The sequence below is a fragment of the Gastrolobium bilobum genome, unplaced genomic scaffold (genome assembly GCF_033153095.1).
Source record: "Gastrolobium bilobum isolate Gb01-03AN ecotype WA unplaced genomic scaffold, APGP_CSIRO_Gbil_v1 utg11339, whole genome shotgun sequence".
Classification (NCBI taxonomy): Eukaryota; Viridiplantae; Streptophyta; class Magnoliopsida; order Fabales; family Fabaceae; genus Gastrolobium; species Gastrolobium bilobum.
In genome coordinates this window covers 240,313-255,351 of record NW_026897528.1, presented here as the reverse complement: position 1 = coordinate 255,351, position 15,039 = coordinate 240,313, and the positions used below count along the sequence as shown (strand labels likewise).

The 15,039-nt window shown below is 33.2% G+C and overlaps 2 protein-coding genes across 2 annotated transcripts; one reads left to right on the top strand and one right to left on the bottom strand.

The window, feature by feature from the left end:
• Positions 1–220: 220 nt before the first annotated feature.
• On the bottom strand, positions 221–1,838 carry LOC133307694 (7-deoxyloganetin glucosyltransferase-like). The gene is made up of 2 exons (XM_061508244.1): positions 1,325–1,838; positions 221–1,161 (listed from the first exon to the last, which is right to left on the bottom strand). Exons 1-2 carry the CDS (start codon positions 1,836–1,838, stop codon positions 221–223), a joined length of 1,455 nt encoding a protein of 484 aa, XP_061364228.1.
• Positions 1,839–9,714: 7,876 nt separating this feature from the next.
• On the top strand, positions 9,715–12,245 carry LOC133307693 (uncharacterized). The gene is made up of 5 exons (XM_061508243.1): positions 9,715–9,940; positions 11,100–11,260; positions 11,376–11,466; positions 11,717–11,810; positions 11,993–12,245. The coding sequence occupies exons 1-5, from the start codon at positions 9,715–9,717 to the stop codon at positions 12,243–12,245; spliced, it is 825 nt and encodes a 274-aa protein (XP_061364227.1).
• The last annotated feature ends 2,794 nt before the right edge of the window (positions 12,246–15,039 follow it).

Genomic DNA, 15,039 nt, shown 5'->3' with positions numbered 1-15,039 from the left:
AAAAACACCCTCACAAAGTTTAAGTTTTATTTAAAGCAAGAGAAAAATAATAAAAGCTAGCCCTGTCTAGTAAAAACTCACAAACATGGCATTAATTAGAAACAAATGATCGAAATGATAAATTGGGACACTAACTAGTTTGAAGTATCCAATAGGATTCAAATGTAGCCACAAGGAGGACTTGGAGGACTTGGTAAACTGACTTGAGCTTTTCTGAATACTAAACTTTAGAAACTTTTCCCAAAAGAACTTGACGAACCATGTTGTCCAAATTAAGAAAGGAAGATCCATCTGGGGCAGAAGCAGCATCTTGTGCCAGTGTTTTCCATTCCAAAGCTTTCTCCTTCATCACTTTACCCTTTTTCCCATCCATCAACTCCCTCACAAGGCTCTCAACTTTTTCCTTCCTGACATCTTCTATCTCCATCCCAATACCCCATTCCTTGCAACAGAATCGGCAATTGGTCTGTTGCTCCGCAAAGAAAGGCCAACATATCATTGGAACACCTCCACAAATACTTTCCAATGTTGAATTCCATCCATTGTGTGTCAAAAACCCTCCAATTGCCGAGTGAGCCAGCACTTGCTCTTGAGCACACCAACTTGACAATAGGCCTCGGTTTTTTGTCTCTGCCACAAACTCTGGAGGCAGAATAGCATTTTCACCAGACACGAGATCTGGTCTTATAATCCACAAAAAGGTTTTGTTACTATTAGCAAGTCCCCAAGCAAACTCAATCAATTGGTCATTTGTCATAACCGTGACGCTCCCGAAGTTCACGTAAACTACAGAGTTGGGTTCTTTGGTGTCAAGCCATTCCAGACACTCTGGCTCCTCCTTCCAAAGGTTCGACCCAATTGCTTTCAATTCCTTATCAGCAACATCATTCAAGAGAAAATTCAAGGGACCAATGGAATAGACAGGAGGCAAAATGGACGAGAATGCCTCCAAAACATCATGCTCTAAGGCATCAAACGTGTTGAAAATGATTGCAGAAGCTTCCCTTGCTTTCTTGCACACCCACTGTACGTATTCAAGCATAAGATCATCTGGGTCTGTGGTTCTTATGAAGGTGGGAATATCCCTCAGTCTGATTTCTTTGATGCCTGGCACCCAATCGATGCTAGTCTCCAAATACCCGTTTGTGATATAACTTGAGTCTGCATGTCAAACACAGAATTCACTTAATTAAACTCATAAATTACTTTTTTTTTTCTTCTTAGCTAACTAATCCTTAATATATATAATCTAAGACTTATCTATCACAAAGAGTAAATTTTTCATCTAGAAAACCGTTTTACATTGTCAAAGAAATGAGTTAACCTTTGAGGGGTGTTAAGCCCTTGTGAATGAGTTGTTCATATTGGACATAACACATGAACCCACTTGCACTCGTTGTCCAGAAAAACACGTCTGGGATACCCAGTTCTTTTGCAGCATCGACAGTGAAGCTCATGATACCGTCAGAAATTATGCAAGTGACTGAAGGGACATCTGAAGTATTATTAAGTTTGGAAAGGAGGTTCTTGAAGTGAGGTAAACAAGTTCTTCTAGTGGAGTCACACAGGGAAGGCACGTGCTGTGTAGCATCAATATCAGGCTCAGGAAGACCATCAGGGATGGTTTGGAAACGAAATGAAGGGAGGCCATTGAGGGAATCAGGACCTCTGGCTTTGAGAAGGCGTTTGTGGTTATACTCTGAGTTAACAAAGGTTATATGAAAACCTTTGAAATGGAGTATCTTTGCTAGTTTGAGCATTGGGTTTACGTGCCCTTGTGCTGGGTATGGGATGCACACTGCGTGAGGCTTGTTCTCGATTGTACCCATAGGACTCATTTTCTTTCTTTCTTTCTTCCTTTCTTCTTAGATTGAACTCCACCAAGAAAATTATTATAAGTGTGGTCGCTGCAGTGAAAATATCTTCCTCGCACCAGATTTTATGAGCGAATAAGTGATGGTTTCAACTTTCAATGCAACGGAGACATGTCAAGGCCCACCACGTTATCAGCAGAGCCAAACATTAACCGAAACATTTTCTGCAAAGTAACAACCGACCTTTTTTAAAAATAAAAACAAAAAAGTATGGCCCATTTATCGATATCTGTACAGGAGAAGAAAATTTTCTCCGGAGAGGTACGTTTCAATTCCCTCGTTATATTCATTCCACCGAACCGAACTCGAGTTGTAAACAAACATATAAACTCTGCAATATTATTAGTTTTCTAATGACATTTTCTTTTTACATTAAAATTGCTGGTTTCAATATGACTCTTCTGCCAGTGATTAACGTGTGTGCTTGCATGATTTGGGAAGATTTACTCCTCAACATAATATTTACTCCTCCAAATAACATTTGCTCCTCAATTACCTCGAGCAAATCTCGACCCAGTATGATACTCTACTAATTAACGATTATTTGGACAACTGAAGAAAAGAACTCGGCATTCTTTTCTGTTATCAAGTTAATGCATGACGTATTTAGTTTTATAGGAAAAGTTATTTTTTCTTTTTTAAAGTACCTGTAATAAAAAAAATTATAAATTATTCTGCATAAAATAAATTAATCTAAATACATGTTTACATATACTACTATCTCAGTAAAAGTTTATCAATATCATTATTAAAATTTTCATGTAATTAGAACTGATTTCAACTCAAAAACAGGTCAGTGTTACTTGTTTGAAAAAGATTTTTGTAGTTGGTAGCGTGGGGACTAAGTGGTGGGAAAGGACTTCGGTTCAAATTCCATCAATATCATCTAGGGAGAGGCATAAGTATCGTAATCTTTGGACTCGCACCTGAACTCTTGATTAATCCCATAGGTGGTTCGAAGAGTCAAACCCATTAGAATACCGAGAGTTCTAATTCGCCTCAAAAAAATAATTAGGATCAGTTTTAAAAAAAAAAAAGATTTTTGTTGATGTGTAATTTAATGCATGCTTCATGTTTGAATTAGTTATTTGGGAATTCTAGAGAGAGCTTTTGAAAGCAATAATTATATACTCAAAAAAATAATTTGAAACAAATTAACTCTTAAAATATAAATTTAAAATTCTATAAAAAAAAAGTAACGTATTAAAAATAATATTTTTTGTTTTCTTATTAAATCACTCAAAATATTTTAGTGAAAAAATATATTTTTTTTAGAATGGGACGTAAACTGAATTAATTACTTATTTTCACATTGTCATCTGTGAATTTATTAATATCTATTTAATTTATTTAAGAGTAAAGATTCAAATTGGTCTCTGACAAAAAATACGGTGGCCGAATTAGTCCCTCACAAAAATAAACTCGTTGGATAGTCCCCAACAATGTGAAACAGGACCCACGTTAGTCCTTCTGTCAATCCAAAAGTGACGGTGTGAATGACGGTGATGATGTGTCACGTTAAGTGACATGCTGAAGGCCACGTGGGTTGAGGAACGACGTCGTTTTGAGATACTCATATCCACGTTGGACAGACCAATTCTCTTTCAGCCAAGGAACGCCGTCGTTTGTTTGTTAGGGTTCAATCTTAAACCAGAAAGCATGGCATCGAATCGAAGATTGAACGCATGAATTTGGGGAAAATTGATTGACAGTTTAGTGAAGGTGGGTGTATACTGTACGATTTAGGGTTGTTCTTAGTTTTTATGCCATGAATATGTCTTCTGGAAGGGGGAGCTCAAGTAGTTCATTTGGGTCCAGAAGTGGAAGAAAGAGAGATGCTCCATTGTGTAAATGTGGGAGGCACATTGTTGTTTACACCTCCAAGACACCTAGAAACCTTAATAGATCATTTTTTGGGTGCCCCAACTTCAAGGTGAGGTTGACTTTTTCAGGCGTTATTTTTCTAATGTCAATGTTATTAACTATATAGTTGAATTTGGTTTTGGAAAAGAAGTCACACTGTAACTTTTTTACATGGGTGGATGATGCTACATCTGATACCATGGAGCTGGAAGATTGGACAATTAACAAGCTGGAGTTGAGTGTAGCTGAAATGGAGTTCAAGTTGAACTTTTTGGACATGAAGGTCAACGATGATTTGTAGCTGGAGGTGAATGACCACAAAAACAAGATTAATGAGCACTGTATAAAGATTGAAGACATATGAATGAAGATGCATGCAGACTTTGAAATGTTGAGAAGGAAATGATACATGTATGTAGGTGTGCTAGGGTGTTTGCTGGATCCATTATCATTGTCTTTGTAATATGTCTATATCTTTGTAGTATGGTGGAGTGAAATGTTCATTTTTAATCTGTAATATGTATGCTTCTCTATAATGGAAAGACTAGTGTTGGGATATAATGAGATGTTGTTCATGCAATGTATATAATTTGGTTAATGTCCTTGAACTTGATTGTTCTTAAAGCACAAAATGTAGTATTAAGTTATCTGAAAATGCCAATTAAAAATTCAAAAGATTGTATGAACACTAACAAGAAGGATGGAAGGAATTATACAGAAGGGGAGAATGAGCAATGAGTTTGGTAACATCTTTTTGTGGCATTGGTCTTACTGTCATGCTTGTCAAGGACCAATTTGGATCTTTACTTTTTATTTAATAATCTTTAATATTTTATGACTTGAAATATAACTTAAAATCCTCCTTTTGAATTACCAGTAGTTTGAGATATTAAATATTTTTATTTTATTTGAATTGATTTATTTTATTATAATATATATTCTAGAGATACACGGTCACAAAATTTTATAAATTTTTAAAACAAATCGTGTCAGCTTGATCAGAAAAAAACCTGAGCCCGTACTGTTGAAATCTTCACTCCATATCTCTATTTATTGAGCAAGAAGTTAGACAGCCGGTAGGAGATTTTTCGTCAGGATAAGGTGTTGCAGACTGCAGTCACGTTCCCCAATCAACTCAAATCAATAGTCTTAACAAATCATATTTATTTCTGGTTGAATTTTAAATCATCTTAATTATCTTTATTATATAAAGACAACAAATTAATATTAGTTCATTTAATATTCACTATTGGCAGTTGGACGAGATTTCCCGATTATGAACAAAATTTTAATGCAACGCGAGTAGTTAAGTGGGGTACTTTTTTCTTTTCTTTTTTCAAATGTGAAAACAAATTTGGGACATAAATACAAATAAAACTGAAAAAAAGAATAGAATGCATTTTTTTTTCCACATTCCTGGCAAGCTGTTGGTTTAGATTATTTATTTTTTATATTTTTAACATTTACAAAATTTATTCTTATAACTCATTATTTTTTAGTTATTTTAAGTTTGAATAAATATGAAGTAAAAGAATTTTTCGATGTAAATATTAATTTATAGTAACAGTAATAAGTATAAAATTGTTCTTCATACATATTATATATAAATTATTTAATAAAAAAATTTAAGCATCATATTTTAAGTTGTTTGAACTTTCAAAGCTAAGCTAAACTATGATTAGGCTGACTCAAATTGGACAAATATATTTAGACTTAAGTTTTATTAATTTAATTTATATATCTTGTTAAACTATTCAGATTGATTTATTGAATTTTGTTTATTTCAACACCTTTAATATTGATTAAGGTTTAAATAAGCTAGCATATAATCGTGTGATACTTCTTTATTTTCAATATATCTATCATTTTAAAAAAAATTATTTTATTTTATCTACTAAATTAATAAAATATTAATTACACTATTATCCGTATTTTTAATTTTTTATTAAATAAAAATAAAAAGATGAATGGAATGATAATATTTAAAAATTTTAATAAATTAGATTTTAGTGAAATATAATTTTATTTGTTTAATCAAGTTAAATTTATTTAATAGTTTCTTTAAGCTACATACATAATGGTAGACGATACATATTTTGAAATGAAGGTATCTGATATGTCCAATTATGATTTTAAGATTGGGGGCCCAGCCTACGCTGGGGAAACGTTAGATATATTTTTGAAAGTAATATTCGTCTTGCCTCGTGTTGATTATGTGGGTATAGTTTATGGGTGCATATTTTCTTATGTTGTATAATAGTAGGAGAGAAAAAAAGTAGAGATAAGTTAAATGTGGGTCCCACATTTTAAATTAAAAAAAAAAAAAAAATTAATTGGCACGGAAAACGAATTTGTGTAGGAAAAAGTTCTTATCTCATGTAGAAGGAGATAATGATTTCCCATAATTTATTTATAGCGTTATAAGAGTTTGAGTGGAATGTTCAATTTTTAGTATCCATGGATATCATGTACTATAAAAATCTGAGTGGATCGGAGTGCTTGACACACTCCGTACAAATATTTTTCAACAATAATAAATTAATAACTCATATAGTTGATTTCTTATATATTTTGAGTAATACATTAAGGAAAATTATTATCTCATTTTATATGAGATAACTCTCTTATGTTGTCTTACATAAAAAATTATGTCACTACTTTTTTTTTTAATAAATGGTAGACCCCACCACGTTATGTGTCCATAAATATGAGAAAATGAAATCTCACAAATTAAAGGGAAAAGGGTTTTATCCTGTACCATATATATTTAATTAATAATTTTTTTAATATAACGATAAAAATTAAACACATAACTTAATATAAATTATTTATATCTCTCAAACCTAGTGGCTTTTTAATTAAGAATCTATATTAATAATTTTTTCTTGCTTTTCATGTTAACACGCTATCAAATATCAATGCAAGTTTAATAGAGGAAAGCACCCTTTTCTAATTATTATTTGAAAACAAATTTGTTATCACATTATTTTTCGAAGATTAATGTATTGAAAGTATTTCAAAATCCAAATTCAACACTTGCTTTTTTTCAAAAGTTATTATATAATTTCATATTGCGTTTAATGTTTCTTATAATATTATAAGAGATAAAGTTATCTCTTATACATATATAAAAGTATATCAGATCCATTTTTTTCTCTTCTCTTTATATGGTCTCACATGAATTTCACACACTTTTATATGTGTATAAAAAATAATGTTATCTCCTTCAAAATATTAATTCCTTTCATATTTAACTTCTTCTTTTTTAAAAGAATAGTTTTAGTCTCCATCAAATATATTTTTTTAATCCCGCTTGCTTGAAATCTGTGTCATTTCATGGTCGGCTAGGAAGAATTCTAGAATTGAAACTTGACAAAGACGGGAAAAGCATACCCAAAAATCATTAGCAAGCAGAAGGGACCAACAGCTATTATTGAATTAGATGCCTTCTAAATCATTTGGTCCAGGAAAGATAGAAAGCGCTACATAAATAAAATTGCACATAAACTAAATAGAATATAACCACGCCGGCAAAACTGCCTTCCATTATAGACTTGAATTGAAGCCTTCATTGACTTGAATTGAAGTGTTCATATTCTATTCGTTCTATCTCCAGGGTTTGCAAACCGACCTGGAAGCGATTGCGACGTTAGGATGGGCTATGGTTGAAAATCATCCATTAGAAATTGGCTCATTTTGAGTTAGTTATAAATTTGACAATCTTACAAAATTTACAACGATGATGTAAGAGAAAGAGGGGAACCCGACAGAGATAAGGAAAAAGGAAAGCATATTTCAGCACACACCCCATTAATATGGTAATCCTTTCACTCGCGTCGCATCACATACCTCAATTGACGTGCTTTGCTTGATATTGGCAAGTGGCACTACCTTCATAAGACAGTTGCGCTAGCTACTTCCACTCTCTCTTTGTACTCGTGCATTTATTTTTGGCAAAAATATTTGTCATTTTAAATGATACAATTTATATCTTTTCACTTTTATAAAGAGATAGGATTCTTACCTTTAATTTTTTTGTTTACTCTCTCTTCTCCTTTATTTATCTTTTTCTTTCGTTTAAAATGACACAATTTTACATACTTTAAAATGATACACATTTTTTCTTTTATTTTTTTATTCATTCTTTAAATTGAATTTTAATATATATTTATTGTGAAAAAAATTAAAAAGAATCTTATCTGGATCATTGCCGTGAATTAGTAGGGAATACTGACCAAAATGTCACTGTTCACCAACTTTTTTACCTAAATGTCACGCGAATAGTGTTATTTCTCAATATGCCACGGGGGCAAGTTCGCTACCTTGTGTAGCGAACTCGGTTTGCTGACGTGTCACATTTTTAATGGATAACAAATATCAAATTTTAAAAAAATAATAATAAAAAAAATGAAGGTCGTCTGGTTAAAATCAAGTTGGTGTCCACTAGAAACGTGACACGTCAGCAAACCGAGTTTGCTACACCGGGTAACGAACTTGCCCCAGTGGCAGATTGAGAAATAACACTGTTCGCGTGGCATTTAGGTAAAAAAGTTAGTGAACAGTGGCATTTTAGTCACTGTTCCGAATTAGTAGTCAACCACCGAAACGTAATATGCAGACTGACACTTGTATTTCATCGCAGTTTTCCTCTTCTACGAGGGTGTGTTTGGTTGAAGGATTTTGATGAAAAAAATAGAGAAATGTTGAGATATATAGTCCCACATTAGTTGAAGAGCAACTAATGTGGAGTTTATAAGGCCTTGATAAAGAACCTTGGGATACACCACCCCAAAAGCTAGCACTAAGGGTGGGAGTGCCCAAGGCCTTATAAACTCCACATTAGTTGCTCTTTAACTAATTTGGGACTATATATCTCAACAAGAAATGTGAAGTGAGATTATAAGGTGACTAGGTTTGGTTGAAGGATTTTGAAAATTTGGCTACCTAAATCATATCGCTATGAAACTGACTTGCATATGTATCTGTGTCCAAATAGCCGGCGAAAGTTTTCCTTCTGAGATGTCGTATTGTGCTTTTGCTACCTATTTGCTTACAGTGTTTAATAACCAATTGACGAGCTTACCCTTTGATAAGCGCGCGAAAGGAAAATGGACGAGCGTACACTAATGCTATACAAGCATACTTGGTTCATCTGTATCGCTTATCAGTTAATCACACCAAAGAAAGGGTCATGGAGGAACCACTGTTGTTGCCTTCTGAAAACATGACGATTTCTGATGAAGTCAAAATGGAGATTAGTCCAACAAAAATTCATGCATATGATTTGGATTTTGAGATTTTCCACAAGGCTGAATGATGGTCGGGTTGTTAACTAGTTGTTCCGTATCTGTTTGGTTGGAATTAGAAACTTGCCTTCCTGCTAGAGAACATGGTTTTTAAATACAAGGTTATTTTCGTAATATCAATTATTTTCTCCATCTATATTTTACCTACACCCAAACATAGACTTTATAAAAGTTACCTAATTTCCCCATCAAAATTCTCATAGCAGAGAAGTTCTTTGAATTCAAATTTAATACGAATTCAGTTAATTAAACTTGAGAACATAAGGAACAAGCTAAAAGAAGATAAATCTGATATGTCTGATAATCTTTTTGTCGATCTTGCATTGAGTACACTACCTGCTGAATGGAGTTCTTTCAAGACTGAAAGAACAAAGTGAATTGGATAAATTAAAGAGGTTTGTTTATATTTAGGATCAAAACTATTATAGTAAGAGTTTGGAACAAATCAGACAACAAAAGTTAATTGCTTACTTAGTTTCACATTCCAATAAATCTCATAAGAAGTCCAAGTCACCAAAAGGTGAATCCTCTTCATAATTAGAGGCCAAAAACACTATCTTCAAAAGAAGAAGAAGGACAAATGTCATAAGTATGGAAAGTGGGATCACTAAGCAACAGAGTGTAAGCTACCAAATAAGTTAAAAAATAACACACCACAAAATGAGGCTAATATGTCAACTAATGAACCTGAGCCTCAAGCTTTCATTGGAATGATAAATAATGAAAAGGCCAGTGTCTCCTCTGAGTGGTGGTTGGAGAGTGGTGCTACCTGTCATATTACAAATGATAGGAATTTACTTATTGAGGTCATAGAAGTGAAAGACACAGTGGAAAATTGCAGTGGTGATGAGACAAATGCGACTCATGTCGAAACTGCAAATTTGGTGCTTTCTTCAAGTAAATTACTAACTCTAAAACAAGTTAGAGTAGTACCTTTGCTTAAAAAAAATTGATATATTAGCTTGATAAAGATGGTATGTATTTCTTAACTATAAATTTGGTTCTTTCTTCAAGTAAACTACTAACTCTAAAACAAGTTAGAGTAATACTTTTACTTAAAAGGAAATTGGCATCTTTACTTGATAAAGCTTGTATGCCTTTCTCAACTATGAATAGTAGAGTAACTTTATTTGTTAACTCTTGTTATTTTGGTTGTGCATTCATGGTTAATGGTATGTATAGGTTGAGTTTAGATACTAAGAGCATAAACCATGTGAGTTCAACTTTGATTGATCCAAAGTTGTTACATAATAGACTTGGACATGTGAACTACAAGAAAATGAAATATCTAGCTAAAACTAATTATATTCCATTTGATGTCTGCTCGATTTGAAAAATGTGAAGTATGTTCACAAAATAAGATCATTAGAAAATCTTTTATGTCGGTTTCTAAAGCACACAACTTATTTAGTTTATACATTCTGACCTTTGTGACTTTAGAAATTATGTTACAAGAGGTGGTCAAAAGTATTTAATAACATTCATAGACAATTTTTCTAGATATTGTCATGTCTAATTGTTGAAATCAAAAGATGAAAATTTTGAAAGGTTCAAGATTTTCAAGTCAATAGTATAAAATAAACTCATCTTGAAAATTAAGAGGTTTACGAGTGATAGAGGAGAAGAATACACAATGACAGGGTTCAAGGAATTTTGCACTTCGAAGGGCATAATACTTGAAACCAATGTTCCTTACTCACCCCAATCGAATGGTGTTGTCGAGCGCAAGAATAGGACATTAACTGAAATGCTTAAACTCTATGTTACTTACAGCTGGCATGCCATCCTCATATTGGGGAGAAGCAGTTCTAACTGCCAATAATATCCTGAACAAGTTGCCTCACTCTAAGTTGTCTATAACTCCTTATAAGATATGACATAAGCATACTTATAGATATGATACTCAAAAGACTTGGGGATGTATTGCTTATGTAAGAATACAAGATTCCAAAAGACCTGAGGTGGGACCTAGAACCATTACCTATGTATATCTAGGAAGTGCAGAAAACAGTGCTGCAAAAAGGTTTTTTGGATCTATCTACAAATGCGATGATAGAATCTAGAAATGCAGAATTCTTTGAGAATGAGTTTCTCAAAGATCATGGTTTGAGTGCTTCAGGTTCTACAGACATGATTTTAGAATCTCCTATAGAATCTGAAGCAAGCCCTTCTGACACTAACCCTACACAACTGGTTGTTGAATCAGTTCCAGTTAGAGTATCTACGAGAGAGAGTTCCCAAAGACTTTGGCGAGGACTTTGTCACTTACCATCTAAAGGATGATTCGTTCTCCTATGAAGAAACAATGAGATCTAGGGAATCTTTACTGTAGGCAGAAGCCATAGATGATGAAATGAGCTCTCTGTTGCAGAATTTTACTTGGCAGTTAGTCAATTTACCGAAAAGGGATAAGGTTATAGGCTGTAAGTTGGTATTGAAGAAGAAACTGAATAGTGATGGATCGATAGCCAGATACAAAGCACATCTAGTAACTAAAGGCTATAGACAACAAAGTGAAATAAACTATTTTGATGCCGACTCACCTGTGTGCCATCTTTCGACTATAAGGATTCTTCTTGCTCTGACATCTGTTGAACACTATGTAGTGCATCAAATGGATGTAAAGACAACTAGTGGATGACATGTTAATTCTTGGTTTTGATCATTCTGTAGTGAGTGACATGAAAGCTAATTTAACTAAAGAATTTGACATGAAAGATTTTGGTATTACTAATACCATTCTTGGTATGAAAGTAAGCTTTGAAAGGCAAGTAGTCTCTTTAGCCAGACTCATTATATTGAGCAGCTACTTTCTGTCTGGGGATACAGTGAGTGTAAATTAAGTGAGACACCATGTGAATAAAATAAAAGACTGAGTTCTCATGAAAGGACCAACATGGATCAGTTAATGTATTTAAAACTGATTGGTTGTCTAATGTATGCTGCAAGTTGCACTAAACCTAACATAGCCTTTATAGTTGGCATGCTGAGTCGTTTCACTAGTAATCCTAGTAAAGAGCATTGGGATGCCCTCGATAGGCTGATGAGATATCTTAAAGGTACTAAATATTATGCTTTACATTGCTCTGGTTATCCTTCAATTGTGGATGGATATTCTAATACGTCATGGTCTTCAGAAATGAGAAATAGTAAGTTCACCAGTGGATATGTATTCACTTTGGGTGGAGCTACTATTGCTTGAAAATCCAAAAGATAGACTTGTATTGCATTGTCGTCTATGGAATCAGAACTTTTTGCTTTAGCCTTAGCCGACGAAGAGGCAAACTGGATAAAGAATATGATTATGGATATTCCTTTTGACTTGGTTAAAGATTAATTCTTTAAGCCTATTTTGTAATAATCAAGTAGTTGTCCAAGTTGTTATAAAAATGCTCTATTTAATTGACAGAGAAGACATATGAGACTGAGACATGCTTTGTTGAATTATCTGAGAGAACAAGGAGTTATCACCTCGATTGATGTGAGATCGAAGGATAACTTGGCCAATGCTTTCACAAAATGTATGCCTAAAGATCAATTATTCAAAATAGTGGGGAAAATGTGGTTAAAGACTACATAGTCAAGTCTTAATTACCATTTACTTACCTTTTAATTATGTGTTTTGAATTATCGAATCTTTCTTTTGTTGGCCAAAATGATAAGCACTATTTATATCAGTGTTATAAAAATTGGACCGGACCGGCCGGTTCAACCCAGAAACCGGTAAACCGGTCAGGTGACTGGTCCAGGTAGCATATTCGATCGGACTTGCAGGTGAACCGGTGCGAACCTGTTTGACTCGGCGCAAACCGGCCGAGTTTTCCTAAAATCGGTGACCCGCTGGTTCAAAAAACACTGGAGATACTCCCTCACTGATAACCAAAAAACCCGACGGCTATGTATTTTTTTACACATAACGAAGGCACAGCCTTAAGAAACAAAAAAAATCATAAACAAAACCAGAAGAAAAAACCAGAAACGAAACCAGAAGAGAGAAACCAGAAATGGAACCATAAGAGAGAAAACCAGAAAAAAGACAAGAGGACTAATCAGCAAAAACCAGATCAGGGTTTATGAGACAGAGGCGAATGGACTTCACGAGTTAGTGACATGCGAAAACCATTAATATGCTGGTTTCATTTCTGGTTTTGGCTAAAACCAGCGAAAACTCAACGGAGGCGGCTACTGATTTTTTCTTACTGAGATTGGAAGTAAATGTTAAATATGAAATGGGATATTAGTGTTTTGAAAATTTGGGCCTGTTCAGTTTTTTTGAATTCAATGGGCCAAAACGAACTTCAATCTTCTTGTAAACCCAAAAAGAAAAATTTAATAATTTTGAAATCTTTTATATTTTCATATTTTTTCATGTGTCATTTTTTCTTCTATTCACATGTCTGCACCTTTACTTTTATTTATTAATTTATTAATGGTAATATGTTCATATTTTTTTAATTCAAAATAAAAAAATTATAACTAGTATCCCAAATTAAAAATTTAATTATATATATATATATTTTCGGGTCATGCGGTTGAACTAGTGATCCAGTGACCCAGCACTTCGACCGGTTCGATAATCGGGTCGGTTTTTATAACTTTGATTTATATGTTTCATCGATGTTCATGATTGCTGATTAATTTGAAAAGGATAAGTTGTCTTATTCCAAACTTGATGAAGATAACTTGAACCTGATTCAAAGGTTCTACCTGGGAAACTTGTGTCATTCCAAACTTGACGATACAATCCAACCAGGTTGGACCATCCTTTTGGTTAAATAATCTCATTCCAAACTTGATGCAAGATTATTTGACTTTGAGAAATCAGTAAATGTGACATTCCAAATTGAAACATTGAAATAGTTGTTTGTATAAGAAGCTTGTGGATCTTGTTCTTAATTAAAACTTGACATCACATGACTAGGTTATTGTAAGTAACTTGACTATTGGTTCTGTTCATTGAAACTAGACAATAGTTGTTCTCTTACAAATAAACTTAAGTTGATGGCTCTTTGTAAAAAAAATTGTTTAGGCCTTGTTCATAATTTATGAAACTGGCTTGATGCTTATGAACATAATATTGCGATGCTTTATGATATTAATATATGTTCTTATTTGCCTGATGATATGATGCAAAGTTCTTTTGTAGAACTAGACATCTTTGGTAGATTATTCAACTGATTGAATTCATAATAATATGAATTTCATACTTGATATTCTACAGAGAATGGCAGAGATGGAGGAGAGCTTAATGAGAGGGATCTTGACTAAGATCACCTCCTTGATAAATGAATATATCATTTAGAGTATGTGGGGACTTGACAGTTCACCCGCTATTGCCCATTTTAATGAAGTTCATTTATTTGAGACTTACATTTTGCTATCTTTATTTTATGAACATTGTTGATTGTGAACTGATTTTGAGACTTATTTTGGGTGTTGGGATTTGGATGAGTTTTGATTGAATCTAAAACTCTAAATATTTATTTTGGAATGTTGGTCTCAGAACAGATTCATGATAATGATGATTTATTTAATTAGATTGAAAATGACTATTGAGTTTAATGTTTTACCATTAAAACTCTTTGATTGATTCGAGTTAATTGTCTTGGATTGGATATGAAAGATTCATATTTTTTTGAATATTACATTGATCACTCTATTGGATTATGCTATATGGTTGTTGCAAAAAATTGGCAAGTGTACCGATCGTTCCAAGTAATAAAATGATGAGTAGAGTATCGTCTCCATGAGGATTGAGGCACCGAAATTATTATAACTATTCCTCTCTTGTTGGATTAATAAAATTAGTTTAAGAACAATTGTAGGTTGTGGAAATTGAGAACAATTCAAGAAACTGTGAATAATTCAAAAATTCTTTTTAAAACTCGAGAACAACATATTAAAATTGAGAAAATATTTAAGAGAATATTGCGGTAAAGAGACGCCAACACCTTTATGATCCCCACCATATAATCTGAATTAATGTTTACATTTAA

Coding starts and splice junctions, on each gene's coding strand:
- LOC133307694 (XM_061508244.1), bottom strand. CDS start 1,838: ATGAGTCCTATGGGTACAATCGAGAACAAGCCTCACGCAGTGTGCATC. Junction 1,162..1,324: donor GGGCTTAACACCCCTCAAAG/GTTAACTCATTT, acceptor TTTGACATGCAG/ACTCAAGTTATATCACAAAC.
- LOC133307693 (XM_061508243.1), top strand. CDS start 9,715: ATGTCAACTAATGAACCTGAGCCTCAAGCTTTCATTGGAATGATAAAT. Junction 11,261..11,375: donor TTGAATCAGTTCCAGTTAGA/GTATCTACGAGA, acceptor TCTTTACTGTAG/GCAGAAGCCATAGATGATGA. Junction 11,811..11,992: donor ATGAAAGTAAGCTTTGAAAG/GCAAGTAGTCTC, acceptor GTATGCTGCAAG/TTGCACTAAACCTAACATAG.